Here is a 27739-nt window from a genome sequence, read left to right as displayed (position 1 = left end):
TGCTCCACGGGGCCTGGAAAGCCCCAGGGACGGGTCCGTCACAGCCTGCTGGGGCACAGCTTCCCATGCACTGGTGGTGCTGCTTCGCCAGGCATCCAAAGCAGGAGCTCCCTGGGGAAGTTTTTGAATGCGCGTTGAAGCCCTCCTGGGCTGCCGGGCACTGTTCCCAGACCGAAGTCCAGCGCATCCATCAAAGAGGCCCAGAGGATGCACGTCTCTTCAGCGGCGTCCCAACGGAAATCTTTGTGCTCAAAACTTGCTCCATGTCAGTGTCGATTTCCTAATATTCAGGAAAATTCTTTCCTGCCCAAGCAGGAGCCAGGTCAAATCTGTTGGAGCCAGAAGAATTTCCCAGGTTAGCAGGGCGATGTCAGGGTAAGCATCAGTACCCACACTTTCACTGCGTCTGCTGCTGGGAACCTGCACTGCTGAGGGAATTGTGAGCAGGGGAGGCTCAGGCTTTGGGGAGGAGGAAGGAGAGAGGAAGCTTGAGTGCTTTGTAGAGTGGGGTCCTTTCACAAATCCCCCGTGAAACCGGGGCCCCGCTTTTGGAGTCGCGGGGCTATAGAAGCCTTGGCAGAGGCTGTGCACCGGGGTTTCACCCCTTGAGAGACCCGAGTGGCGTGGCTGAAACCCAAGCTGCAGCTGCCACACGCAGCAGCTTCTGGGAATGCAGGTGTTGCCTTCCTGGTGCCATCTTCTCGCCATCCGGCAGCGAGGAGTGGCCAGCGCTGTGCAAACAAAGCCTTCTGCTGTCAGCTAACAAATCAATTTGCTGATGGCTCTGAATTCATCCAGCAATAACAGGTTTGGGCACCTCAGAAAATGCTGAGCCTACCCAAAACGTGATTTCCAATTTTTTGAGGCAGATACAGAGGTTGTCGTCTCTCTGTGCAAATGGCCATATATGTTTGCCTGTTTTGCAAAGCTCTGGATCTGGCCCCCTCTTTGAGCACACAAAGAGCTGAACACATGGTCTGAAATGGAGTGTTTGCAAACTGAAAGGAATCAGGGAGATTAATTACAGGAACCTTCAGGGTCCTAAAAAATGCAGCTCAAACACCATCACTGGAGCGCGGGCATACAGCTGGTGATGAGCTGGAAAGAGTTTTCCCTGCAGTGTTGTCAGCACGAGAGGCGGTGCAGCTAACAGGGGAACAGCTGAAATTCTCTGTAATTAGACGATCTTTAAGGTCCTTTCCAACCCAAACCATTCCACGCTTCTAATGCCACCACTCGCCTGCATGTTGTTAACAATTTTGGTACCAACAGCATTGTCAGGTAGCAGCTGTTAATACTGTCCGTGCAGCAAAGGAGCAAAGGGGTCTGGGACAGGGCTTTGGCTTCAGATTTCAGTTCCCTTCCCCACACAAATCTGTTTAAAAACTGGTGTCAGTCTTTAATGAGCAGGTGAGTGGGGAAGCTGCTGGAGGTCCCCCCAGCACTGGTGTGGTGGTATGGGCTGGGACCGGGTGATGCAGGTGGTGGTGCCATCGCTCTGCTCTGCCACTGTCCCACATTCCTCACCCTGAGCTAAAACGTCTCAAATACTGCCACACAGATAAAGGGCCTCATTACGGCCATAAGTGGTTTTAATTAAATTTACTTTACAATTTGCATAACAAAGGTCTGCCTCGCGGAAGGGTCGGGATGGCCATGCCAGCGTGGCCTTCTACGTCACAGGTGGGGGCGCAGGTGTAGGCACCAGGACAGGGCACCAACAGTGCCTTTTCTTTGCGTTTTTGTTGTGAAGTGTTACTGAGCATGCTGCTGGGAAGCACCACCGAGTCCCAGCGCTGCGCTGGCCCTGCCGCAACTGTGCAGGGAGCCCCAGGAACTTTCCAGAAAGCAGCCCCCAGCTGCTGGGACTTTGGCATGGCTCCTGCCAGGCGGCCTCCCAGGCTGGCTAACTCACCCGTTATAGGCTGCAACAACAAAAGACCTGATGGCCTTGAAGCTCAGGGAGCACAAAGCCCTCCCTGTTTGTCACCTGGGCTCCAACTTGCCACGTGCCTTATCAGAGTCCTTTGGGCCACAGTGGCTTTAGACAAACTTAGATTTTTAAACCGCCCCCCTGTGCCAGGCACTGGCTCACAGCAAGCCCCGCACAGGACGGCAAAGCCCTGGGCAGCTGATGTAGCTGCTGCTGGGGTGCGCGGGGAAATGCTGCATTTCAGCCTGAGGTGCAAATTTTATTTATTTATCAGGATAAGGACCCAGGTCATCATTTCATTTGCTAATTTTATAGTTTTTCATATATATGAATTAAATCTATTTCAATAACAGTGCAAAAGAAAAAAAAAGAATGGAGGAAAATAAACAGCATCTGCATCCGACGGTTCCTTAGATTCGGACCTGGAAAATTTCATACATATAAATGAAACAAATTATAAAACTAACTAGATGATAGCTATAAAATTTATTCTGTATAATAAATTATAAATATGTAAATTAAATGAATGAAGATTAATGTTCATATTTATATAAAATTTATCAATATTTGTATACTTTATATTATGCAGTATAGCACAAGATATATAATGTGTATTACAAATTATATGTTGCCTGTTATATAAAACATTATATGAGGCATATTATAAAGCACTGTATGTAGTATATATGTATAATTATTTATACTTTATTATTTACACAATGAAGTATTTTCTTACTACATAATGTATGTATTAGCTTTCTAAGACTATATTGTTTAGTATATAGAGCGTGCGTTATATAATGCACTGTTTTATACATATATGCACATATTGTATATGGGGCATATACATGCATGCACAATGTATGTACATTATATATATATTACACATAATCTATGATCTATAGTCTATATATTATCCATATTATATTGTACATTGCATCAAATATTCTATGATGTATGTTATACTTTCATTATATGACATATATAGTATAAAGTATTATTTTGATAATTAGATATAATCTTCGATGTGTTATTTATACATTACTGAGATTATATAACCATGTATAATTTTTAGTATTTATGCTTTAAAGAAATATACTACATATAATATGCAATATTGTAGTTTCTGTAGTATATACAGAATATATTATAGTCTATACAGCAATGTGTGTATGTATAGATGTTATATATGCATATCCAGTGTATATATGTGTGTGTGAGCACATGCATAATATAAATATAGTATAATAAAAATAAAATAAAATAATATACAATATAAATATTGTATATGCTTTCTGCAAACCATAAAATATTTGGATAAAACTAATAAATATTTGTATAATAAAATTTAACATTTTATTGTTAGATATATACTAATAATGTACAAAGAATATAAAATTTATTGTACATAGTACATTTATACTACATTACAGTGCATATTTTATAATATATATAATTTATAATATATAATGTATGTCATGCTCCTGCATGCTGGCCAGCGGGTGCAGTTAGGGCTACAAATGGGGCAAGTGAGGCCTTTACCAGAGCCGTTTGGATTAATTCTCCATTGTGGAAGGGAGCAATTCAAGAGAGAACTTGGTTGTCCCTTCAGAAAGAGCAGCAGACATTTCAAAGCTGCTTTCCCACTGCCAAATAATCCTGTATCATTCCCGCTGGCCTAAGTGGCCTAAGCCTGAGCACCCCCAACATAATTATGACTGAGCACACAACCCCCCTTCGTTTTTGTAAGTGATGTCTCTGCAGAGTAGAAAATCACCATTAGAAACATATTGTTTTTAATGCCCATGCAAATTCCCAGCAATGGGGCATTACACAGCTTAGGAAGGGAGGCCTTGTCATCATGCATTTCTTGCAATGAATGGTATATAAATAATGTCGTCTGGGGTTTAGTAATGCTCTGTAAGTATTATTAGCAAGATGCTGCAAAGCCCCTTCGGAGGAGGCTGGTGATGATGAGGATGTGTGCAGGTTCAGCGTGCTGGGAGTATGCTCAGCCACCGAAATACTGCTGAAGCGCACGTGCTCTTGCTGGCCAAGCACCGTCTTGAGTGCTCCAAAGCATGAGGTGGGGAAACACCACCGACAGCAGTGCTGCCTATGCTTAACAGCAAAGTCCTTTGCTGGGGAAAGACCAGCCAGGTTGGCATCACTTGTTCTGAACCGCAGCATTCACTCTTAAATGTGTTACCAGGTGGCCTTGCAATCCCCTTTGTGGCCAGAGAGCTGCTCTTGGGCATTCAGGGCAGATAAACTCACTTTGTGCCCTTCAGGTGTAAGCGAGCACGGTCAGCGGGACAGGCTGAGTGCAGTCCCTCTGCCCAGCTCAGCTTGCCCTTGTTTTCTGGGCGCCTCGGGCCTCCGCGTGCCCCCCCGCCCCAGGATGCTGTTTGCAGAAATTGCAGCAGTTCGTAATGGAAAGGATGCTGTAGCCTGGAAGAGCTCTTGGTATGGCCAGAAGGAAGAAATACTTGTTGCCAAGCTACCTCTGCTTGTGGGCACTTCTCTACACCGCATCCTGTGATGGACCTGGTAAGAAATACAGGTGATCCTGAAAATTCTTTTACTGCCTGTTTTAGGTGGCATGCCCTAATAAGTGCTGACGGAAATAAAGACACTTTAATCACACACTCATGTGATGAACCTTTATTCTTTGGAAGAGGTGAAAATCCTCTTAGTTTGTCCTGGATCTGTTTCTAAGACATAGAAAAGTAATTTTTGTTTTTTGAGGTTCTAAGACCCACCCCCTGAACTGAAAATAGAATTAGACAGCTGCAAGAGGCTAATTCATATGATGCCTTGGCTGTAGCCAGGTGTTACGTTAACACAGACTTGGCCAAACAGAAACTGAGTCAGGGAATTATTCTGCTGGGTTTTGCACTGCATTTCAAAACCCAAGATAAAACAAAAGCCACCTGCTGTCCAGCAGAAATGAACTATTTGGTAAAAGTACAAAACCTTTATGAAAAGATGCCAGAGGGTTTCAGCTGGATGTCTTCCAGGTGGGTTGGTCTCTCCCCATCCACAGGTGAGCGAAGCACATGCCTGAGCAGCCTGTAACAAGTGCTCGCTGCAGCAACCCAGCCACAGGGCCTTGCTGCACACCGCATGCACTGGGCTTTAGCCCCAAATCCTTGACCAGGTTTGAATCAGACCTGAAAAACCATTAGGCATGCAACAGTGGTGATCCGTGCGGGGCAGCTCGTGCTTCCCGAGCTCAGGTGCTGCCCCCGGGCATGGTGTGGGGACAAGAACCCCTTGGGAACGGCCACTGCCAGTGGCAGCAGCTCCAGTGTCACAGTGCTGCTCACTGCTCTTTGAAGAAGTTGTGAGCTCAGGGCTGTGAAGTTTCTGACGGGTAACAGGACAACTTTGTTATTTACTTTATGGTACACAACTGCAGCTGAATTTTCACAAATTAATATTACTTTTTTTTGACATCAGGAAAACACTGTTTTTACTGGTGTTTTAATTCTTCTCTGAAATAGAGATGCGTATTGCTCTCAAGAGAAAAGTCTCACTTTATTCAGAATGCCTTTGAAATGATTTCAGACCATTTATTAGCTAAGAACAAGACAGTATCGTGCATTCCATCATGAAAAAAAAATAAATTAAAATACGTTTTATTTTCCAATTTACCCCCACACAATCAGTAGAAATCAAAACCAAAATGTGAGGCAGAAAATCAAAATGTCAGTCAAATGCTTGGCCAGCGGGCTCCTTCTCAGCAGGATTCCTGCGCTCACCCTGATCCCAGGCATGCCAACTGTGCCCCGCAACCGCTTGCTGTGTGCCTCAGCTCCTGCCCTGGATGGTGAGAGTGCCCAGCCAAAGGCATGCCCTGGGGATGTGCCACCAGCAAACTGCTTCACAAGGCTAACAGCAAAATGTCCTATGAGCTCAGTGGTACAGGGAAGCACTGCAGAGAGATAACACAAAAACAGACAGACGCTCAAGTTAACACATAAGCAGAAGTGCAAAAAATGGTGGCCCAATCATGCATTTTGCTTCACTTTAAAAGTCAGTCCCCTTCAGTACAGACAAATCACATTAAGTTCAGAGATGTGCATTTAAATGCTGAGTAGCATAATAACCAAAAATTGAACAAAAAGCGATAAGAACAAGACCTGAGAAGGAACAGGAAGGCCAGAGGTATCTCTGTCATACTGGACAGAGATACCAATGTTCAGAACACCCAAAAACCAAAGGTAACACAGATGAGCTGCTTTACCGCCACCTGCCCCGCTCATCCCCTACATGGAGAGTGGCTGGGGGCTCTGGGCTGCATGGTGCCTGCCCCACCATGGCCACCAGCAGGTCCCCCGGGTGCACTAGGGCTTGTGCTACTGTGCCCTGTTGCGTCTCGCTGGTGGAGCATCAGCCCATTCCTGCCTTTGGTCTGGATGTCTTCCTCATGCTGCCTGTTTGCGTACATGTAGTACATCTCCTGGGTTGCCGTTGTTTTTATAATACATGTTTTCTTAAGGTATAAAAAGTTTTCACCCCGGAAACATATGATACATGTAGTATGAAATACATTTCTTATTCAAAATAAAAGATTTGCGTACTACACAAAGTGCCAACAGGACACTACATGTCCTTGAAAGCTTTGAGATTTATTTTATTCTAAGTAGAGATGTTTCAATTTGCCGATTATTGCCCTGATGTGGAAAGGTGAAGTGGTTACCTCAGAAGTATACTGTCTCACAATTATTCAAGCCCTGGTGAGTAGTCATAGCAGATGTGCAGCATTTGCTCTTCAAAAAAAAATGTGGCTATTTTTATTTTCCATGCATAGTGAGCAGTTCACATTATGCAGCCATCGCAAACATTATTGGAAAGGACTAAACAATCCTGAAGCTAAAGCCAGCGCTGAGAAAGAGGTCTTTTGGCTAAAACACATGCAAAGATGTGAAATGTTTGCACCAAGCTGGCACCGTAGCTGCTGACTGGTGGCTGATGCCTGGCACAGGGTGCTGCCACCCCCAGCCCTCCCTTTGCCACAGGCCGGCACATGCTGAGCACACCGGAGAGGAGCTGAGAAGCCTGGCTTGCTGCAGTGCTGAGTGCACCGAGCACAGGCGAATGCAGGCTGGAGCATCCTCAGCTTCAGGATTTTGCACAATAGGTAGTGATGGATGACCTTGAATAAGATAGCATGATTAAGCAGAGTGATTTCAGTGCAGGTGCTGCCATTTGATGAAATTGGCAGCACCCTCCTGAATTTCAGATCAATGGCTTCTCTGATTATTACTAATTCTTAGCTACATGCACAAAAACTGCATTGGATGACTACTGAAAACAGAATGGGAGCAGAGGTTGAGTAGATACTGAAAAGCACCTCAATCACTCACCCACACTTCAGAGGAGGACATTTGTAACATGTCTAGTCATTAGAAAACTCTTTTCCACTTTGACAAAATTCCCTAATACACAATTATGTGTTGGATGGAATGACTACAATCAATGCTCTGAAATTACATTAGGTAACTGGTTTCAGCACTGGTTTGTGGCCTCTTGCTGCAACAGCTGCCTTGCACACAGGTGCCAAGGGAGGAGAGGCACATGCTGCCGGGAGGGCTCCCCAGCACTGCCATGCTCCTTGCAACAGCAACAGTCAAGCGAGTGCATGGTGATAGCCCAGGTGATGTTTGGTCATCGAGGATGGCTGCGTGAATACATCCAATGATAATTTTACAGAGCAAACCCCTCGCCCATCCCCTTCAGCACGCGCTCATCCCAAATTTCAAGTTCTGTTGGCAAAGTACGTGGCTCAATACATGTTGAGGTCTTTAGGGTTCCTTGAAGGGGGTGCACTCCCACAGCCCTTCAGTTGGAAGACTTGCTGAGAGTGCTGGTGGAGCGGCGAAGCTTCCCAGAGACTTTGTTCCTGGCAGCACGTGGCAGCATCGGCGACGTTGGCTCCGCTAGCTCTATTCCTATGGTGACAGTAAGGTCGGTGCTTGCACTTGTGGTGAGGCAGCCTGGAAAACAGAACGGGCATAGAGAAGGTGCCTAAGAAATGAGACAACCTGCCTGCAACCTGTGTTTACAGCTGAACACCCGCTTTGCAAAGGGCAGCCCCTCTCTACCGCCTCTTCCACGTTACTCAGGGGTATGACAGCTGATCTGAACATTTATGTCAGAGACTCTGCCCAGGCAGCTGAGGAGCTGCACCCTGTGCTTTTCAGGAGAAATGAGTGGTTTCTCTGCTAGCTTCCAGACAGAGCTGGTGTGGGACTGTGAGCGGCCCCCGCACTGGTCTGCACAGCACCTGCAGCGGCCTGACACAGAGCTCTAGCCACAACCACAAAGGCAAAATGGAACTCAGAAAATGTTTCTTCCACATGTGTACAACTACAATGATATTTCTTGCTGCATTTCACTAAGAGGCTTTTCTGTATGTGGTCTATGACAGAGGTCTGAGAGCAAGCTTCCAGAACGTGCTCACTTTCATGAGGCTCCCTGGAACGTGTCTTGGTAGCTGATAAAAAATAAAGAATCCCAAGTTTTTCTCCTTAGCTCCATGACTCAAACAGGACACCAAATGCCCATCGGTGTCATTGTTCTCACAAACAGCACTCAGGAATGGTGTTTGTGAGCTGGGAAATACTGGACGCCGGCAGTGCATGCTACGTGCATTTACGCTTTGTTGTTCAACAACATGAAGTTACACCTCGATTACTCCCCAGAGGTGATTATGACTACAGGTCAGGGCTAGATGGGTTGTCGGAATAAGAGCAGCTGGGGATATGAATGTTGAACTAAAAAATAAATGAATAAAACCGAGTGTGCGTGTGCACAGCTCTTGCCTGTCCCCTGCGCAGCCCCCGCTGTGCGCTGGGGAATACCTGCATGCATGCTGCAACACTGCACTGCTCTTGCTGCTGGGGCTTTGATTCATCCCAAGGCATTTCTCAGTGTGAATGTCATTTCATCAGCTCCCTTGGGCTGCAGTATTTTTAAATCATGTTACAACTCTCTCTCTGTCTCTGTGTGTTTTTTTCTGGCGGCAGAGGAATGGCCCCGTGCCCAGGTGTTTGCAGCCCCTGTTCGTGTTACAGAGCGGGGCTGAGCCCAAACCAGAGGCCTGGGCCGGTCCCTGCAGCCAGATAAGCACCTCTGAACTCGGACCAATGTCTGGATTTTGCAGCACAAACCTATTTCCAGTTTGACAGGGGTCTGTATCTTCTGGCTGTGCCTTTATTTGCCTTTAATCTACGTGATGGATGACTGCAGGGATATGTCTAACACACCTTCAGCTCACTAACCCGAGTGACTCAAGCATGCAAGAAGCACTCTGCAACTCAGCCCGCGCCTGGGTTACGTGCTGAAGGCATCAAAATGCTCGAATCAAATGTTCTGGTTAACTGGTTCAGAGACCTGCAGCGTTAGGGAGAGCACACTTTATCAGCAAGCCCTGCAAACAAAGGAGCTGCTAGCGCTCCTGGCGGGGCTTTCTGGTAGCATTGGCAGTGCCACCCAGTACGTCCACACAGCGCGCGAACCTCGTGACTGCCCAGTGCCTGGGAACTCTGCAGTGCTTGTCGGGCACAGGCAGCCCCTCATTTTGTTTCCTTACTTGAAGGATTAAGACCTGAGCCCTGTGCTGTAGCTAACTCTGGATATGTTGGTGAATCAACATGATAATCACTATAAAGCTGAGGTCTGGCTGCAGCTAAATCTAAAGCCTGTCCCGCTCCTCTGAAGTCCTGCAGCCAGTTTACAACCTGGTGCTCACATTTCAGATGCAATCTTCACTTACCAGATTTATACTTCAAGACAACTGACTGAAGGGAAAATAGCGCATTAAAAAACGGTGAAAAACATGACAATGTGCAAAGGCATTTTCTGTGAAAAATGTGGAGCTGTCAGTTTGGGATTAAAAAGAAAACCTGCGGTGTTGTTCGCAGGGAGAAATCGTGGGGGAGGGAGGGAGTGTGAGGGAGGTGCCGTACTTTACATTCCTGCAGTTAAGCGGCATGGCAGATGGTCAAAATAATACAGTTTTCACCAAATGGACAAGCTCAAGCAATATTCATGCAGGCTCCCAACAATGACTCGCCTGCGCATATGAAAGGCCGGGCAGCGGCGGGCAGGGGCGTGGGACGAGGCGCAGCCCGGTCCCCCCACCCCAGAACTCTCCGGCCCCCAGCCTGCACATTCCTTCAGTCACAACTTTCTCCCAGCGAGTCCTGAGCTCTGCAGTCAACCTTGGAGCAGCCTCTGAACCACCATGATTGATAGAGAGACAGCAGCTGCAGAGTGAGCGAGTAATAACCACAAAAGATAAAGGCTTTCATACAAATATTATAATTCCACTTGCAAGCTGTCTGACACGAACTCTACTTGGCCTCCTTGTGGGGGAAGCCTGCAACTTTGTTCGCTTGCTTGGCTGGGGAGAGGGCATGGGGCTGTGCAGGTGCTGCTGAGGGGCTCGCTCGTTTTGTCACTGCTGCTTTGGTACTGCGTTTGTTTCACAGGGTGCACAGACAGCGTGCAACTGGAAGTTGTAAAAATCAAGCGGCAGCTCCGGAATGGTGTACTGAATAAAAAGTATTCATTTTCAACTCACAAGTGGGCCCCTGGAGTGCTCAGGCCCTTCAAAATTCAACCAAACAGGTGGAATTTGCCACAGGGGGAATTTGCCCATGGGGAGCACATCAGCTCTTCCCTGTAGGCAGCAGGAGGGCAGGGGTGGTGGGACAACATTAGAGAGAGGCAGCGACAGCCTAAGCCCGAGCCGCCAGCACAGGAGGAGGAGGAAGAGGAGGAGGAGGAGGAAGAGAAGAAGGAGCATGGTTAGTGATGGAGCGCGACGCCAGAAGCATGGCCTGTGGGAAGCATCGCTCTTACCTGCGGCAATTACCGTAACGAGACCATTACATATTCTAATCTAAAGGGAGAGAACACAAAATGGTGTAAATACAGGAACAGCACACACATTGCGCTCGCGCGAAGGCCAGGCCAGCTGCCCACGAGCACTCAGCAGCAAGCCGAGCATGGTGGGCAGTGGGCTGAGTGAAAGGGCCGCCTGAGCACCAGGCACCTGGGGAGAAAGTAGCGACTACTGGCGTTCTTCTGGCTCCTGCTGGTGCATTGATTGGAAAAGCAGAGGGAGGAAACATTGGCAAAAATTAAAATGAATAATCATCGTCTTCAACTTCTGCCAAACTTGCAGACACAGTGCCATGGGCATCCAGCATCCTCTTACTCCAGCTACATTTCCAACATTGTTAGTGATCATACAGCTTCAATCTGGGTAAAATTTGAGACTTCTTGGGGACCTAGACTGCTATTACACTGTAGCAAGGTTAAAAAATCAGAGTGAACAACATACACGTCACTGTGCCACATAAACTTCACACAGGTGGAAAGTAAAGTTTGTGCATAAAAACACAGCACGTGCAAAGTATGCCTGCACACCAATAGGATCAGACACCTCCGCAGCTCTTGCAGGTATGAGTACTTTATGATGATGCAACCTTAGGATCTTAGAATAAGTTCCTTGCAGAAGGGGATTAAAAATTCAGTTACTAATACAGACAAAAGCATGCTTTAAATGAAGTTATCTTTTGGAGAGCTGCAGAAATCTGATTTGCTTTAATCTACTGAATAGAACAAACCAGGCTTCTCACACAACACCAGGGTACGTTCCCCAGGAAAAAACAACAAAAAAACTCTTTTAAGCAATTTCCCCGTCACAGGTGGCTGCATTACACTTGGAGCTACATATACATCGGGAGCTCCAGCCCGTGGCAGTGGGCAAAGCAGGCCTGGCACACTTTATACCTGGTCAGCGTGGCTGGTGCACGGGAGGACCAGGGCGGCCGGGTTACCAGCCACTTGGGGTGAACCCATGTGCATGAGAATGGACCCTAACGGCGTGTGTGATCACTGAGGATCTCAAAGCTTTGCACTTGAGGTAGATCCATGAGGTTTTTCACACAGGCCACGACTTATCGCCACAGTGAGCCTATCGGCCATGACACCACTGTGGAAACCTTTGTTCCTCCCCCAGTAAGTGTGGAGGCAAGAAAATTCCAGAGAGAATCACACAGGAAATCCGCGTAGCATTTTGACCTGCTCTGCTTTCCACTGACAAGGACACGGCTGAAAATACCATGTGAGTGTGTTCTGAAGCCATTATCAATAGGTAAAGGAGCTGTGGCTGCGTTCATTCAAAACCAAACACGTTTAAATGCCGATGACCCGAAATGCAGGTACAGCAGCAAACTATGCATTAAGGATGTAAGAGATCGAATCTTTGGCTCTGCATCTATACCGTGTGTTCCTTTGCTCAGGTGTCTTGCGTAGCACCATCTGATGAACTATGCCATGTTCTGCCACTGGTGGCAGCTGCTTGACACCTGCATTTGGCCCCTCCGCGGAAGAAAAGGTGGGTGTTCTGGATGGGGCCACCCTGACCTCCCCCTGCTAGTTTCATCTGGAGTTTTTGAGGGGCTGGGCTCACACCACCCGCTGCACTGCAGGCCGTGGCAGCGGTCCCATGCCTCCCCTGCCACCCTGCATGGTTCGTACGCCCCCCAAGCCAGCCTGGTCGACACCACGCACATTTGCCTCAGCGTACTCGGGTCAGAGGAGCTACAGAGGGCACAGAGCTGATGCCACCTTAGGATTTGCTTCATGGTACTTGCCATGACTGTCCTGTTGGGTAACAGAGCATTTCTGACCCTCATGGGGAAGCCAGGAATTTCAATAACTAGACAAGAGTATTTCTCTTTCATGAAAATATGTAAAATACTGTGCTGCCGACACACACAAAATCCAGCTCTTTACAAACGCGAGGGGTCTGACCAGCCCTGGAGAGTGGTGTGGCATGCCAAAGGCATGGGAGCTTCCTTTCCGTTCCTCCCATCCAGCTGCTAGTGGGGTGCTTGAGCCCCTCAGACTGCTCCAGGCCGGAGCAGATTAATTAAGGGGGATGCCACAGCCTGCAAAAGATTTTCACTGACTGACCGAGTCCCACAGAGGAAAATCGGCGTTTCTGATTTCTAGTGTTGTCTTTGAGACTGTAGCAAGTGCTCCTGTGTGGGAAGGGCTGTACTTCCACTTGCTCATTGCCTCATCATTCAGCAAAATTCTGACTGTTCATAGCACCCATCTGTCATCACAGAAAGCATCAGGGTTTCTCAGCTTTGCCATTAGAAGAGGCAGAAGGTGGACAGAGTTGCGTGTCACATTGTTTGGATACCTCATGTGGGTGTCACTAAGCGAAAGGGAAGGAGGGAGTGGAAAACATGAGATTTATTTCGTGCATCTTGCTGAAAGGCATCTCTGGGGAGAAAGGGTAAATTTGGGTTTTCTGCAGAGCCTCCTGACTTTCCTCCTTCATTAAGCCAGGTAATTATGCTTGATTCAATTGAAAATTTCATTTGGCACCTTTTCATTCTCTGCTACCAAGCAGTGACCATGGCCAAGAGAAAATTCTACCAAGCAGGGAGGAAGACACTTTGGTGTCTGAGGGCTGGTGAGGTTCATGACATGGTTCGTTAGTGCGTGTACAGATACACTTGCGAGCAGCCAAGCAGGGAACAGTGCACTTACGATCGCAAAACAAAAACTCTGGGACTGAAAATGATGGGAGGTAAAATTTCAGCATCCCACAGGGTTCTGCCTGTTCGTGATGCAGAGGAACAGGCAGGGCCTCCAAGAACTGCTGGATGAGTAGAGAGCTACCATGAGAGGAACGCCATGATGGGATGCCTCCCCCTTCTGCAGCAAGAGCTCTGCCACCAGCAGTGATGGGATGGGACAAGTCCTGGAGTCATGCACACACGGCACCGCAGGTGCTGAGAGCTGCTCCAAACCAGCATGCAGCTTGGCTTGGCTGTGCCGTGCACAGACCAGTGGGGTCAGCGACCAGGCGGCCGGGCTCGAGCTGCAGCCCCGAGACCCACACGAGAGGTGGTGGGCCACAGCTGAGCCAACGTGAGAGATGCTCCAGTCGCCCGAGTGTGAGCCACCCAGGGAAACGGGGAGGAGAAGCGCCACAGTGCCTTGTGCCTCCTCCTGAATGATCTTCAGAGGGAAAGAGAAAAATATTTAATACCTGCAGTCCCTTCCCATTTGGTATAGCTTCCCACCCCTTGCTCCACCTCCCCCAGCCTTCTCCCCTTTGTTTACTGCCTGGACAACTTCTACCACTGCAACAATTCGATTCACTTCTATGACTGCAAATTTCCCTCTGGTAGCCTCCCACACAGAGAGAGCGTGGCTGGCTTCCCGCAGCCCTCATAGCAAGCTCCGCACTAGTGGCACGGCACAGCACGGTGTGCGTCCTTCCACACAGGATGGGCAGTGCTGCACTGGGACACGAGGGGTCTGCCGCTCCCACTGCAGCACGTCCACGGACCTGTCCGCAACTGCTGCCGGATGGTTTCAGCACCGCCTCTTTTCTCTGGAAAACTGTCTTGGGGGGGGCTCCGCTCTGCCAGGGCATTAGGGAATGCTGCACCTCTCACTTACTAGGAACTCATTTTTCAATTTCAGGCAACACACTTGTGTCGGTCAAACTCAACACTTGGCATGTGCTGCACTTGCTGTAAGTAGTACCGTGCCACAGCCGTTCATTTTCAGATGGGCATTTTCTAATATTCAGCTCCATCCAGCTTCCCAAAAATATGAATATTACACAAAACCCAGAGAGACTTTTATTCTGCCTAGTACACAAAACTGCCCAAACATCCTACAGATTTTCAAGTAGACAAGGATTTTCACAGACAAGGAATGAAAAAAGAATAGCAAAACCAAACCAAACCAAAAAGCGTCACTGCTGAATTATATTTAAAAATAATGCAAGTATGTTCAAGACAACAGTAACTCCAGGTTTTGTTTTGCTTCTGCCAAAAATATATTTTAAAACTACACAGCCATTGGAAATGTTCTTTTTGCTTTAAAGTGAAAAACATAAAGCTCAGCACTTAGTAAAAAGCATTTTAAAATAAACCAAATCTTGTTTGTTGTACACTTACATGTTTTCTACAAGAAATTTATGCATATAAAAGTCCAGAGACAAAAGAGAAGCATGTGTCACCTTTTCAACAAAAAGGCTGCAAAATCTCAGTTTTATGTAAATAAGCACACAGGGCTCCCAAGGCTTTAAAACCAGGGAATACTGAAAACGTCTATAGTTCCTCAACTCAAGTGTTGCTCCTGGGCAATGCTATAATATTCATTAAAGAATCCATTTATCAACAGATACCACATGTCAGAGTTTTCCAGCACAGTTTTCCTGACAGTCCACTGAAAACGATGCTTTAAAAAATGAAAATGGAAAGCAATAATCTGAGATTCTTCTGCCTGCTGTTTCATTCCGCAGTAGCAATTAGCAACTAAAAAAGTAAAGATTTACACTATATCCTTTCTGATAACGTCAAGCATTATGCTTTTATTTCCAAATCATTAGCATGCACAAGAATGACCTCATGGTGAACAGATGCACTTGGATATGGCAGTGATTAGATCAGTCCTCTCAGCAGTCAAGTGTGCCCATTTCAATTAACCCTTTGAAGCACTAACCATAAGCCTGCAGCGCTGAAAAGCAGGTTTGTAGGTTCACTTGAAAGTTGAAAGCTACCCCTGCAAATAAAAGTGTAGAATCTAAGTACTTCTCTGGCCAAACAGCCATTTCTTTTCCCTTCTAGAATATCCAACTACTTCTATTTTCGAAGAGGCAACACAGTTCTGGCTGCTGAGCTTGAATGAAAAAATAATGCTATTTAGGCACCAGAGGCAATTAAAGTTGGAACGCTTCTGTATCTGTTTGCACCTGTTTAGATTTTATGTTTTTTTTTGTTTGTTTGTTTTTTAAGCATATACAAATATTTTGTTGGATAACTGTTTTCTTTTTTTGGCGGAGGGAGCAAGAGCAGAATAAGATAGCAGCTTAAAAACCCATCCTTTAGAAGGAGAGAAATCTGCAGAGGGAATGGATAAGAATAATTCAATAGCATTGGATTACTGAGGATTTCCTGGGCTGACTCTCATACCCAGCCTAATTAAAATACAGCATGTAATGCACCAGTTTAACAACAAAGGAGTGTATTCTCATCTTTTGTTCCTAATCTGCACATCCCCTAAATGAGTTTGGGGACGTCCGTTCTGCCCACCAGCCTGCATTTTCAGCGTTTGAGATATACAGGGGTATCTATGATATGTATAGGGAGTTTAAGGCTCTACTTCTGAAAACAGCAAGTGAGGTCAATTGGACTCTGTTTGTACATAAAACGAACACCTGCAGAACTATTTATGATACGGGAAACTAAGCCAGGGCAGATTTTAAGAAGCCCGTTTGAATCTAGGGGAAGCATCCCCAGAGGCAGTATCAGAAAACATAAAAACAGCTAATTCAAATAAATAGATCATGGTTAGTAACACACCAACAATGTGTGTCATTAACAGCTACATATTGAATTCATTTAATGCTTCTGATTTGCCTCTTGTACTGTATTAACTGCTTAAAACAGTCTTAATTTTAATAAATATGTACTTACTCACTGAGCCATTTTATTGTGCACGTGTATATGCAATGATGACAGGATTAAAATTAGGTGGCACTAAGAATAAGATCGGAGTAGAAATAACCTGAAATTGACCTGAAAACTTTAGAAGCCAGGCAGGGTGGGTGGTTTCAGTTGGCTTCCTGCTTGAGAAGGGAGAAAACACAGCCCGGTGTCAACCCCACACATTTATATTTCCATGGCTCGTTTTTCCCCTTTCCAAATAGCAGTTCCCCTCTCGCATGAAGACCTTGCTGTGATTCTCCAGGGCAGCCGCCCAGCCTGCCCAGCCCACACCCTCCCGGCTGCCCCACCTGTGCTGCGCCAGCGGCCCCAAGCACTCTGTGCCCTGTCTAATCGCTAACAGGAGCAGAGAGATGGCTGCAAATCTATTCATACTTCACCTGGGCTGGGTCTCGATTTCAAAGGACAGATACTACAATTTGAGGAAAGATCAAAGTATGCCTTATCCTCCACTAGACAGAAGTGTCAGCCTTGTGTGTTGCATTCCCAATGGAGAACAAACCGCAAGGACTTGGTGACTGGGGCACTGCTTGGGCAGCACTTGCAGGCACTCCCTGGGCTGTGAGCGCCAGGGCTAGGCTGAAGGCTGCCGTCAGCAGGCTGCCCTGTTTCTGGATGGTGCCAGTACATTTGTCAGCACCCACCGACGTAAAACACCATTGGCGTGTCAATGCCAGCAGCGCTGTTGAGCAATACTCAACTGAAAATACAAGTAAGTGAGTAGGTAACGTGGGGAGACTCCTTCAAACAAAGAGCACTCCCCGAGGCATGGATTCACATCTCTAACAGCAGCAGCTCGTCCCATCCAGAAAACCTTATTTTCACATGCTGACGAAGCTATTCTTGCCTCATTCCTGCCCCACGACAACTTCCAAAGCCCACGGGAGTGAGATGCTGGGGGTGCCATGTGAAGCCTCCAATGGCACGTTGCCTCCAGAGAGCACCTGGGCTGGGCCCCTCCACCGGCAGCACTGCTGTGCCGCCCCTGTGCCCCTGGTGCTGGCAGGAGAGGGCAGGAGGGACGTGGCTGCCACTGCCCCAGCCCATATCAGCCCTTTATCTCTGCCCATTGCTGGTCAGAAAGGAATCGTGACTGACAGACTGGGGGCAAGGTGGTGACTCTGACCCCAGAAGTCACAGCCAGACCCTGGCTTCTCTGAGAGCAAAAAGTAAAATTGTGATGTTTGGAAGCCTGAAAATCAGGACCTGATAGTGGCAGGTCTTTAGAAAAAAAAATCGTGAAATCATAACGTCACATTCAAGTACTAATTATTTAACAGCGTTCTGAAAAATGTAAGCAGATAGTACCGAACATTTTAAATAATTTTTGTACAGAAAATAGATCACAGAATTCAGAAAGCATGACTACTGCGTTATTGAATGAATGTGTCCTTGTTTGTTGAACTAAATTTGATTAGAGTAGGATCCCAACGTGCTGCAAGAGAAACATGAGAAACAAACAAATGGAATTATGCATAGAGCAAAACATTTAAAATATATCAATATCTACATCCTTTTTTGCTGATGCATCAACAGATAAATGATCCAAAGTGCTAACAACACTGGGCACAAAATCTACATTTCTATTGAAATTGATAATTTTTTTTTGTCTCAGACTTTTGGCAGAGTGTATAAAAGAATTTAATTCACAGCTGTTCTACTTTTTAATGTAAAAAACATTAATCAAAGCTTTAAGTTATAAGCTTTTCTGATGTTGTTTAGTATTCCAGTTCAACAAAGATCAATAGAGGCCATCCCTGTGTTTCTTGACGCCTCTCCAGGAAGCAGAGGCGCGATTATGTAAATAGCACTGGCTCCCCTTTACTTCTGCCAGCTTGCTTATCTCCAAAGCCTTCTGCCTGCTGCTACTGGCGACCAATGCAAGTACATGCATATACCTCTTATCTCCTAACAAAGCTCTGAAAGCACAAGGATTGGAGCCAGTAATGTTAAACAATGATGCACAGCTGATTTTATTTGTAAGTGATTTATTTTAGTAAATTTAATTTCTTCCTTCAATTTTTCAGTTTAGATGGAAGATATTTGCTAACAAGTCAGGCTAAAGAAAAATAGAACAGATGTCCTGCAACATTTATACAGGTTTGAAAAAATCTGTTAAACTATCCGAAAGTGTAGCAGGAAATAATTAGAAAGCGCCAGTGAGTGTAAAAAGGGGATTAGGGAATCTTTGTTAAAGAATCCAGCATGTACTGACCATATACTTTTTGAGGATGGAAAAACTGGAAATCTGCATTTTAGAGCCAGTGCTCCCTTTGAGGAGGCACGTATTTAAACTTAATTTAAACAGCAAAGTAGCAGTTCATATCTTACTCATGCATGCTAACTTAAAACCTCGATAGGACACACAAGGAATAAATTCACAGAGTTCTGCATTAAAGTTTTGTCTTTCGATAGAGATGATGAATTATCACCAGCATAAAAATGTGTATACACATACACACACACATTTATCCATACATACATTAAAAAGAAAAAAAAAAAACAGATTCCAGGCCAGGTGTTGGAAGAAAGCCTGCAATTTGCTCATATATATGTAAGGGAAATGCTAGCATACTGCACATGGCTATGATTTTCCAGTGGAACACCATTCTTACATTTCTTTTGCATTAATCCCTGACCCTGGTATCTCAGCAGCATAATCCCCATTTAGCATTAGTAGCAACGGCTTCTACTGTGAGGAACTATTTTTCGATAAGTAAGTACCGATTCAGGCAAAGCTTTTGAACAGCATATTCCCAGCTCAGCAAGAAACCCACACTCCTGAATGAACCAGAGCACATTACTGAGAGAAAGTTCATTAACCTTGCTAGATTCAGGGGTTAACAGGATAGCTGAAGAAAGGAACAGAGTGAATAGCTCTGATGCAAAACAAATTAAAATGAATGTCATCATTCCTTTTGATATTCATTAGTTGATTCAGGGGAAGAATGGTTTTCTTAAATTTGCAAGCATTTATCTACAAAAAACAGGTGTACATCTGCTGCTCAAGTGCTTCTTAGTGCTAAAGAGAAGAATAACGTGGAGAGACTCACCAGTTCCACCGAGGGAGTAGCTGGGAGAGGGAGAAAAGACCTGAGCAGCAAAATCCTCAAACGTCGTTACTTCTTTATGGTTCTGGATTATTGCTTCAAGGTACAGAGCTCTTTCCTCATAGCTGCAACAGCCAGGTTAAGGAAATGTGTGCACAGAGTTAAATGCTCTTACAAGACGTGCAAGAACACCGGCAGTTCAAGCCCATAGAAACGCTAACAAAGCCGTACACCGGTGTGGAAAAGAGAGGACCCAAACTACACAATACTGCTTAACATTTCTGAACAGGGGCAGCCAGGAGTGAGCACACAGTTGCTTGAAATGATGGACGACACCTTTTAGCTTCATTCATGAAAAGTTGTGACTCGGTAGGTCCAACAGATTGCTAAAGTTACGGGGGGTAAACCCAAAACCTCCAGAGTGCAGGCTTTTTGAAACCACAACCCAGTTTTAACAGAAATTAGCATTATGGAAAGCTCCTGGCACACCGTCTTCCTGTTAAAATAACCCTGTCAGACTAGAAAAATGATTAGACTGGGGGAAAAAGCTGCAGAATAGAGGAGAAAACAAACAAACAAACACACATTTATTTGATCATTATACTTCTTAAAAGAAATTAACAGTAATAAAAGCAAATCCTAAAAGTGTGAAGTTTACATTGAAGGCAGATGCTGGAAGGTGTACCATTATGTATCCTAAATGAATGATGCACGTGGAAAAAAAAAAAAACTTGCATGCATTATTGTCTGCATAATGCAGACAACAAAGCAATCTAAAATCAAGACTATTGCCTTTTAATTAAAACTCGGCAACCTGGAACACACAGCATTCAAATGTGTAATCAAAAACCAGTCACCAATAAAACTTACAAGCGTAACAAGCTGAAGCAACTTTCCAGCTGTCTTAATAGGACCCCTGCTTGCGGCAGCTTTTCAGAGTGGAGAAAGCAAATCTTTTTCTTTTGTGTGCAGCTTCTGTTTTCTCAGAAGGTGAATCATACACTTCCAATAACAGGATAACGCCTGAAACAAATCTACAATGGGCTGAAGAACCTCACGTATGACTTTATGAATTAACGCTCGCAGGAGCCAGTATGACATCTCATTCTCCATTTCCTTGTTTTAAACAAAAGTTTTCAGATCCTCATTGTGCTTCTGTTGTGCGGAAATGTATTCTAACTCTACAAGGCTGTTATGGGGGGGAAAAGGCCAATTTAAATTTAGAAATTAGGAGCAGACAGAGGAACACCAGTGACAACATAATGCAGGTGAGGGTATTTAAAATTGAAAAGCATTACTAATTAATATTGAAGTGCCATTTGTGACTTTCATCACGTTAACAAAAACGCTTTGAAACAGCATTAAAAAAAATCAGAGCACTTAAAAATAGGACACGGTGGCTCTAGTGTTTTCTCTCAATGGGAAAAAGCAAAGTGCGTCTTAGCTGTATGCAAGTTCCTAGAGTCGCTGTGGATAAGACAAAAAAAAACAAAAAACGGTAGTTTGGGCTTTAATGCTAGCAGAGGACGGCAGATATGTGATAAATCTTCTTACAAACTTCCCGTGGAAGCCTGAAGAAAGAAAATCAATAGATGCCGTTTCAGAGCGTGCACCTGCTGACAGCGTTATTTGCTTAGCGGTGCTCCCTTTTCTCCCCTAAGCCCAGGAGAACGCATTCCTGATAGCGCAAGCATTAGCCCGCCTGCGTTTGGGGCTGCCTCCCTATTATGGGTTGAACTCCTGATGACTCTTGTTAATGAATAGGCTGCCAAACTTCCTCGGAGAGGAGGCACACGCCTGGGCCCTATTCTAAAGGGACTGACGGATGCCATTCACTTCTCATTACGAAGATGCTTATTCCGTGGCGCGCTCGGCTGTTGCCAGGGCTGTGCGGCGCGCGCTTGGGCTGTCAGCGGGGTGCGCGGGCGGCACAGCCGTCTGGCCAGCAGCCCCTCCGCCACAGAGCTGGCACGTGCGGGCGCAGCAGGGAGGGAGCGAGGCGTGACAAATCGCTGAAAGGGCTCGGCCAAACCGGCGGCTGCCGGCCACCTGAGCCTGTCGCCCTGCCATCCGTGCGCCCCGCACTGCGCGCCCCGCGGTCTGCTGGCGGGCCCATGCGAGGCGAGGCGGGGAGGCCAGAAAGGCTCTTCTTGCCACGCCTAATTGCATCCTGCTGCTTAATTAAAGGCCCGGCACATCCAACACTCCAGCGGACAACATGCACAACAACTGCCAGCACAGCAGAAGTTTGTACCCATTTCGTTGAAGGCTGCTCGGAGAAACAGAGCAACGAGGTTTCGAGGAGGTTGGCTGCACACATCTTACAGCCCGTCCTTACGAGACAGAAGATAGCCCAAAGTACACAAAAAACTGGCCAAAATCCACTCGGCCAACCAGCTGGGCAGCCAAGGGAGAAGCACCTGAACAAGATCACCAGGCGCGAGGGTTACGCCAGCACTCAGAGCTATGCGGACTCGCCAAAGGCTGCCAAAATCTGTTGTGGGCATCGTTAGTCAACAGTCAGATACCCTAGAGTCCCAATAATGTATTTTGGAGTGTCCGAGAGAACACAAAACACCCAAAGAACAGCAATACGAGGTGGGGTGTGCAGAAGGCTTGGGGATCAGCATTTCAAAGTCACTTGTACCACAGCAATCTTCAACAGTCTCTGAACTGCAGCCCCAAAAGCTCCCTGCCCATCACCACCCAAGAGTGCTCCCACCCCCATAATCGCAGTACAACACTCAGGCTTGTCAGGGCTGCAGTTGTTGTGCATTTGCTGTGCCCTCACCCTGAAGGACCAGGGATCAGATTTTACTCATTTAAACTTATTAGAACATTAAGTTAAGTCAAATCTTTTTAACATGAAATTTGTGTCGCATCTCTGCAATGAGCATGTGACACGAACCTGCCCCCCGTGTGTGAAGCCTAAGTGAAGCCAGTATTTGCCCAGGGCCATATAAACTATGCCTTGCATGCATCAGCAGCCCAGCCTCCGCAGCTCATTGCTATGCTGCAGGTTGAGCAGGGCCAGGAGAAAGCCTGAAGTGCCCAGCTGGCATTGCTGCAGAAGCCTCAAGGCTAGATTGCTGAAGTGAAGCATGCAAATCATTTCTGGGGATGGCCTGGCTGCAGAGGATGGGTTATGATCTTGAACCCTACCCCGCCAAAGGAGCTGGACAGCTGGCTTCCCTGATTAACTAAGCCCCCATTTATCTGAAGGTTTTGGGCGTCCCCTGAGATCTCCAGATAAACGGAGTTATACCAGACATTCAAAGGAGCTGATCAAAAGCAGCCTCTTTTAATATGTATGGCAATTTGACCCACCTCTTATGCAACTGCATTATTTTACATTTTGCTTCTACCACGACAAAACTCTAGAGCAAAATGCTTTCAATAGGAATAAACATTTTTATCTGATTCACATGCTGAATGATGCAGAGAGCCATGAGAAGGCATGAATTTATTGACCATGAATATATATATATATGAATGCATGACAGCAGTAATTTAGCTTCAAATAGAATAAAGCAAATCTCAGTACTTCAATGCTATGAGGTTTTATAACTCTTTTATCACTTTTTAAATTATTTTAACAGCTCAACCATGCACTGCAAGCCGAGCAACAAACATCACGATGCTCAGATAAGCTACTTGAAACACACCACGTTGCCTTACTGCAGGCAGCGGGATGCGCCGTGAAGTCATGTGAGTCCCACTCCGGACCTCCTACCGGATGGGGAGCCCCACAGCAGACAGAAGGCAGCGCTTCTGACAGCTGCCCCAGGAGCGGGGAGCAGCCGGCGCAGCTCTGAGCCAGCTCCCCCGGCACCCAGCACCACGCCAGCACAGGGGGCTCCCTGGGAGAACCGGGGCTCTGTGGGGCTGGGGGCTTGCCAGGGGGTTGGGAGGCATGCCGTCCTGCTGCTGCCCCTCCGCTCTGACTGCGAGCTCGCTGCCACACAGCCACGAGCTTTCAAGGGGGTTCTGTGCACGTTTTGCCTGTAAAAGATGTGGTGATCACGACCCGCAAGCATCAGTCCCGCATTTGACCTCTACGAGATGGTGCCAGCTTCAGACGTGCAGTGCAAAACATGGAGACTTCGGACATCCCTCCAAGCCCTGACCTCAAGCAAAAATACCAGGTACCCATCACTGCCAGCAATTCCTTCTTCACCCTATTTTTAGAAAACAAAAACATTTTGGCAACATTTTCATATTCTCGGCAATATATGGAAACAACCATGCATTTTGTTGACATAGCACTCTTTTCATGCAAACAAAAGCCAAAATTATTTGTGGGTTTTTGAGCAGGCAAAGCGAGAACTGCCTGGCTACCCTCCACTGCTTGTTGTTTGTGGTGTGCCAGTGCCAGGGGGCTCCTGTCCCGGACTGGGACCCAACTGCCGGAGTCCATGAGGAGCACACACTGACATGGCTGTTCCTCTGGCTCCGGAGGGTACGCCAAGGAAGTTAATGCCGACTGTTGGCATGAACCAATTGCAATTCCCATCTGTGATGTGAATCCCACCCCGCGGAGGTCTTTCAGGGCATCTGGCCAGTGGAGAAGCTGAAAGTATAGAGGCAGACAGCTCTTTCCAACCCATCACACACTAAGGCTGTCTACATGATCACAAGCCAACTCCTGCTTCCACCCAAACAGAGAGACTCGAAGGAAAGAGAACTTATGGTTACTTTGAACTTATGGTTAAATGCAAGAAGCACGTTTCACAACTCTACCCCAGGGGCTTCCAGCCTCACCGCCAGCTCATGCAGGTGATTCGCAGGTGTTGTGTAGGCAAGACATGGAAAAACTATTTTGCAAGTAGCTGTTTGCTTGGGCTGGCCTGACAGACCCTGCAGCAGAGGAAATGCAGTGCTGTTTTACTGGCCGTCCTTTCAAGATGTCAGTACCGAAGAAGTATAAATAAGTCATTCCTGACCGTTATATTTATTTCAATATCCTCTTAATTTGTACCATGAGAACCAAAGCTGGGTACTCAAAAAGACTTTGCCCCTGACACAACAACAATGGTTTTGAAAATAAACACGAGTATAAATGTTTGGGACTTACCACAGTAGAATAAAGCAGGGGCCATAAAATTGAGGCCAACAAATGTGGTAGATGACCTTTACATGCCTGACTGTCCTCCTCATGGCTCTGAGCACTGAAGAGCTACCGTGCTTTTAAAATGTGACAGGTAATTTCAGTGTGAAAGTCAATATGCCTCAGTCACTTATGGTCTAGTAACTGTCATCACTGCGTAAATTTCACTGAAAACTTTTTGGGGAATTTCAGTAACATATATCCTTCACTGAACAGGTGCAATTAAACTACACCTGTCAGCAACTGCAGATTTATTTATTTATTTTATTTTGAACCAAAGCATCTGAGATTATTTAGAGAGTGATGCATTTTTAAAGACTGTTACTGTGCCATGGAACACCACCAGAGGAGGCTGCCTCTGTGTAACTGTCTGACTCGAAGCAACGGCTGCATGAGCGGGAGAGAGTTGGTTCTGCACCCTGTGCCAGCCCCACGGATGCTGTCTGTCCATCTGTCCGCAGAGCAGCCAGGGCAGAGGCTGCTGCTTGCAGGCAGGTGCCAGGGCTGCTGCTCCTCCTCATCTGGGTAGAGGCGGGCAGAGGAGCCTCTTCTGCCAAAATGAGGAGAGATCCTCTCTGCAGCATGACTTCCCTTTGCTCAGCCACCCTTCCTGCAATTTGCTTCTCCGGCTGCTGCATACCACATGGGGATCTGCAGGCACAGGGAATGGCTCAACCAGAGCCCCTGGGTTTTCCAGAGCCTCTGCTCTCACCCAAACCAGCAGGTATGGAGAGATTTCCCAGCAGATTTGTGCTCTGCAGAAGGCGTGCCTGGAGCCTCAGCACCACGTGCCAGGAGCTTTGCCATCACCCTCTCCAGTGTGGGGCTGGCGTCCTGCCAGGGGGCTACAAAGGATGCTAAGTAGTGACCGATACAGACAGGGCTTCAGGTACAGCCGCAACATACAGCAGCAAATAATCCGTAACTGCTTAAAGTAACACAGCAGACTTCCTCGGCACTTCCAAAATGTACTGACACGTTTGTTTGCCCATGGATGATCACCATTAATTGCTTTAAAGAGGAAAGTGAAGCAAAACAACAACAAAAACACGCTTCACACTGTTTGAAACCAGCTCCCTGAAAATCAAGCCATGTCGCAGCAAAATCCTACCCAAGGGCCCTGCGGCAGAGAGCATACGTTCCTGCTCTTCGAGCTGAGCCTGCTCCGGTGCTGGCCCGTGGCTCTCACCAGGCAGCGCACGGCCCAAAGTGCACAGTGAGCCACCAGCCTGGCAGCTGCGCTCACACCGCCCTGGGATGTCAAGAAGCTGTGGCACATTAGTCATGGCGAGTGCTGCAGGAGAGACTTTTGCATTTATTATGAATAAGGCAGAAACAAAGCTTTCGTCTTAATTTACTCCTCTTCCTCCTTGCAGGAAGCCCCTAGGAGAAGATAGCATTATAGAGCAATCACATAATGGTAGGAGGGAAGGAACAACGGGTTGCTTTCCCAATACGACACAGGTCTGTACTCTAACGGCGCTCATGTTTACCCACATCTTGAGTTTCTTTTTGTTCTAATGTAGAGTACTTGTAATGATCCCCTGTCAGGTATCCCTGTTGGTACAGATACCAGCAACGTTGACAATAATGTTAGAAAAGCACCTTGTTTCCTTTATCAGCTTTGTTTAACTGAGACTGTTCTTAATACATCAGAAAACCAACACTGCAGCAGTGCACAAAACCGTGGCGAAACTACTAAACATACATGTAGATAGAAAAAGGGCACCCTGAGTTCTGCATTGTACAGACGGCCCTCTGCACATCCCAGGTCCAGTTACAGCTGTGCTTCATGCTCCACCATACTGATAAGACTTTGATTATAATATTTCCATTTATTAAAATGACACCATAATCGCCTATTGCCAGTTAGTGCACGAGAAGCCCTAGCTAGTAAATCATTCTGCAGAGCACACAAAGATTTAACCACTAAGAAGCTCTCTCTGAAAAACGGTCTGTCGTCCTGCAAGAACTGTGATGACTTCAGTTATGCAAGTTTATGGCCAGCGCATCGTTGCCTATCCCACTCTGAGAGATACCCTACAGGAACAGACGCTGCCCAGGTCTGATTGAAAGCCACCTTCCCAGGGTCCCGAAATGCAGTGGCTGTCTCTCCTGAGGGCAGTGGGGTCAGTTACCTTCTGGCCATCTCTGCGCACTACTTACTCACTCCTGGAAAGAAGCTGCACTGTGCAACAAAAGGGATGGGTGAGAGAGGCACAGAAAGAGGGGGGCTGGGGTGATCCACAGGTCTCCCCACAGCAGGAGACCCCTGGGGAGATGGACCTGCACAGGAAGTTCACGGAGAACAGAGCCCAGCCATGACCTGCCTTTGCCTACGCAGCGAGTGGGAGCTGCTGTCGTGCAGACACTTGGCTATCCGGGTCCAGAAGGAAAGCTGTCCGGTGGCTGCAGAAGACAAATCCCTAGGTCGTATTTTCACAGAGATCATTATAACACCATGGTTGTCCCACTTTATCAGTGTATGTACAGCTGCTGATGCTCATGTTCTGCAATTATCTGGCTTGTTCCACAAACTGGGTGATCATCAAGGGCTAAATAACTGCAGGAAAGGTCACATGTTACCGAGCAATGCTTCCCCGTGCTTTGTTGCAGTCTTAATTTTATTCAAACACTAACAAAATGCACCTATTTCAGTACCTCCACTAATGGGCTGTTACTTTTGGACATCTTAGAAAAAGGGCAAAGGTACAAAGGTTCAATTATTTGTCATTTACTTATGCCATCCAATTCCTTCAAATTGGCTGCTTGAACACACAGAAATAATATATTATCTTTGGTCTACTATTGTTAAGCACATAGCAGCAATACTATGCCCTTTTGTTGTTATTAGCATCTTTGTTAGAGCAGACACCTGTTACAGGGACGGGGAGGCTTCCTTTCAAAGCATGAGTATTTTTCCACTAGAACAGTGTTCTGGTAATTTGTTGTTCGTGAAGAACAGCCGTAGGGTTTTCAGCCCTGCTCAGACTTGCCCACGCTGCCCTGTGGGAGGGATGGCAAAACTCCTGACAGCTTTTATCAGGCAAATCAGGAGAACTTTTGAAAACCTCAACCCCGTAAT

At 46.6% G+C, this 27739-nt stretch overlaps 1 protein-coding gene across 7 annotated transcripts in view; it reads right to left on the bottom strand.

Moving 5' to 3' along the window:
* Positions 1-4582: 4582 nt before the first annotated feature.
* The window catches only part of RALGAPA2 (Ral GTPase activating protein catalytic subunit alpha 2), a 136587-nt gene continuing 113430 nt past the window's right edge, over positions 4583-27739 (bottom strand). For 5 of the 7 annotated variants that reach the window (XM_040551152.1, XM_040551153.1, XM_040551160.1 and 2 more), the window contains 2 exons: positions 19551-19672; positions 4583-7935 (listed from right to left, as the gene is read on the bottom strand). In XM_040551152.1, coding sequence (XP_040407086.1) covers positions 7781-7935; positions 19551-19672 — 277 coding nt within the window. In that variant the 3' untranslated portion in view covers positions 4583-7780. Of the gene's footprint in view, positions 10848-19550; positions 19673-27739 lie in introns of all 7 variants that reach the window. The other 2 variants (XM_040551156.1, XM_040551154.1) reach the window with 2 other exon arrangements.

This window comes from Cygnus olor, chromosome 3, assembly GCF_009769625.2.
Source record: "Cygnus olor isolate bCygOlo1 chromosome 3, bCygOlo1.pri.v2, whole genome shotgun sequence".
NCBI lineage: Eukaryota > Metazoa > Chordata > Aves > Anseriformes > Anatidae > Cygnus > Cygnus olor.
The sequence above is the reverse complement of the archived record's forward strand: the minus strand, read 5'-3'. Positions and strand labels throughout refer to the sequence as shown.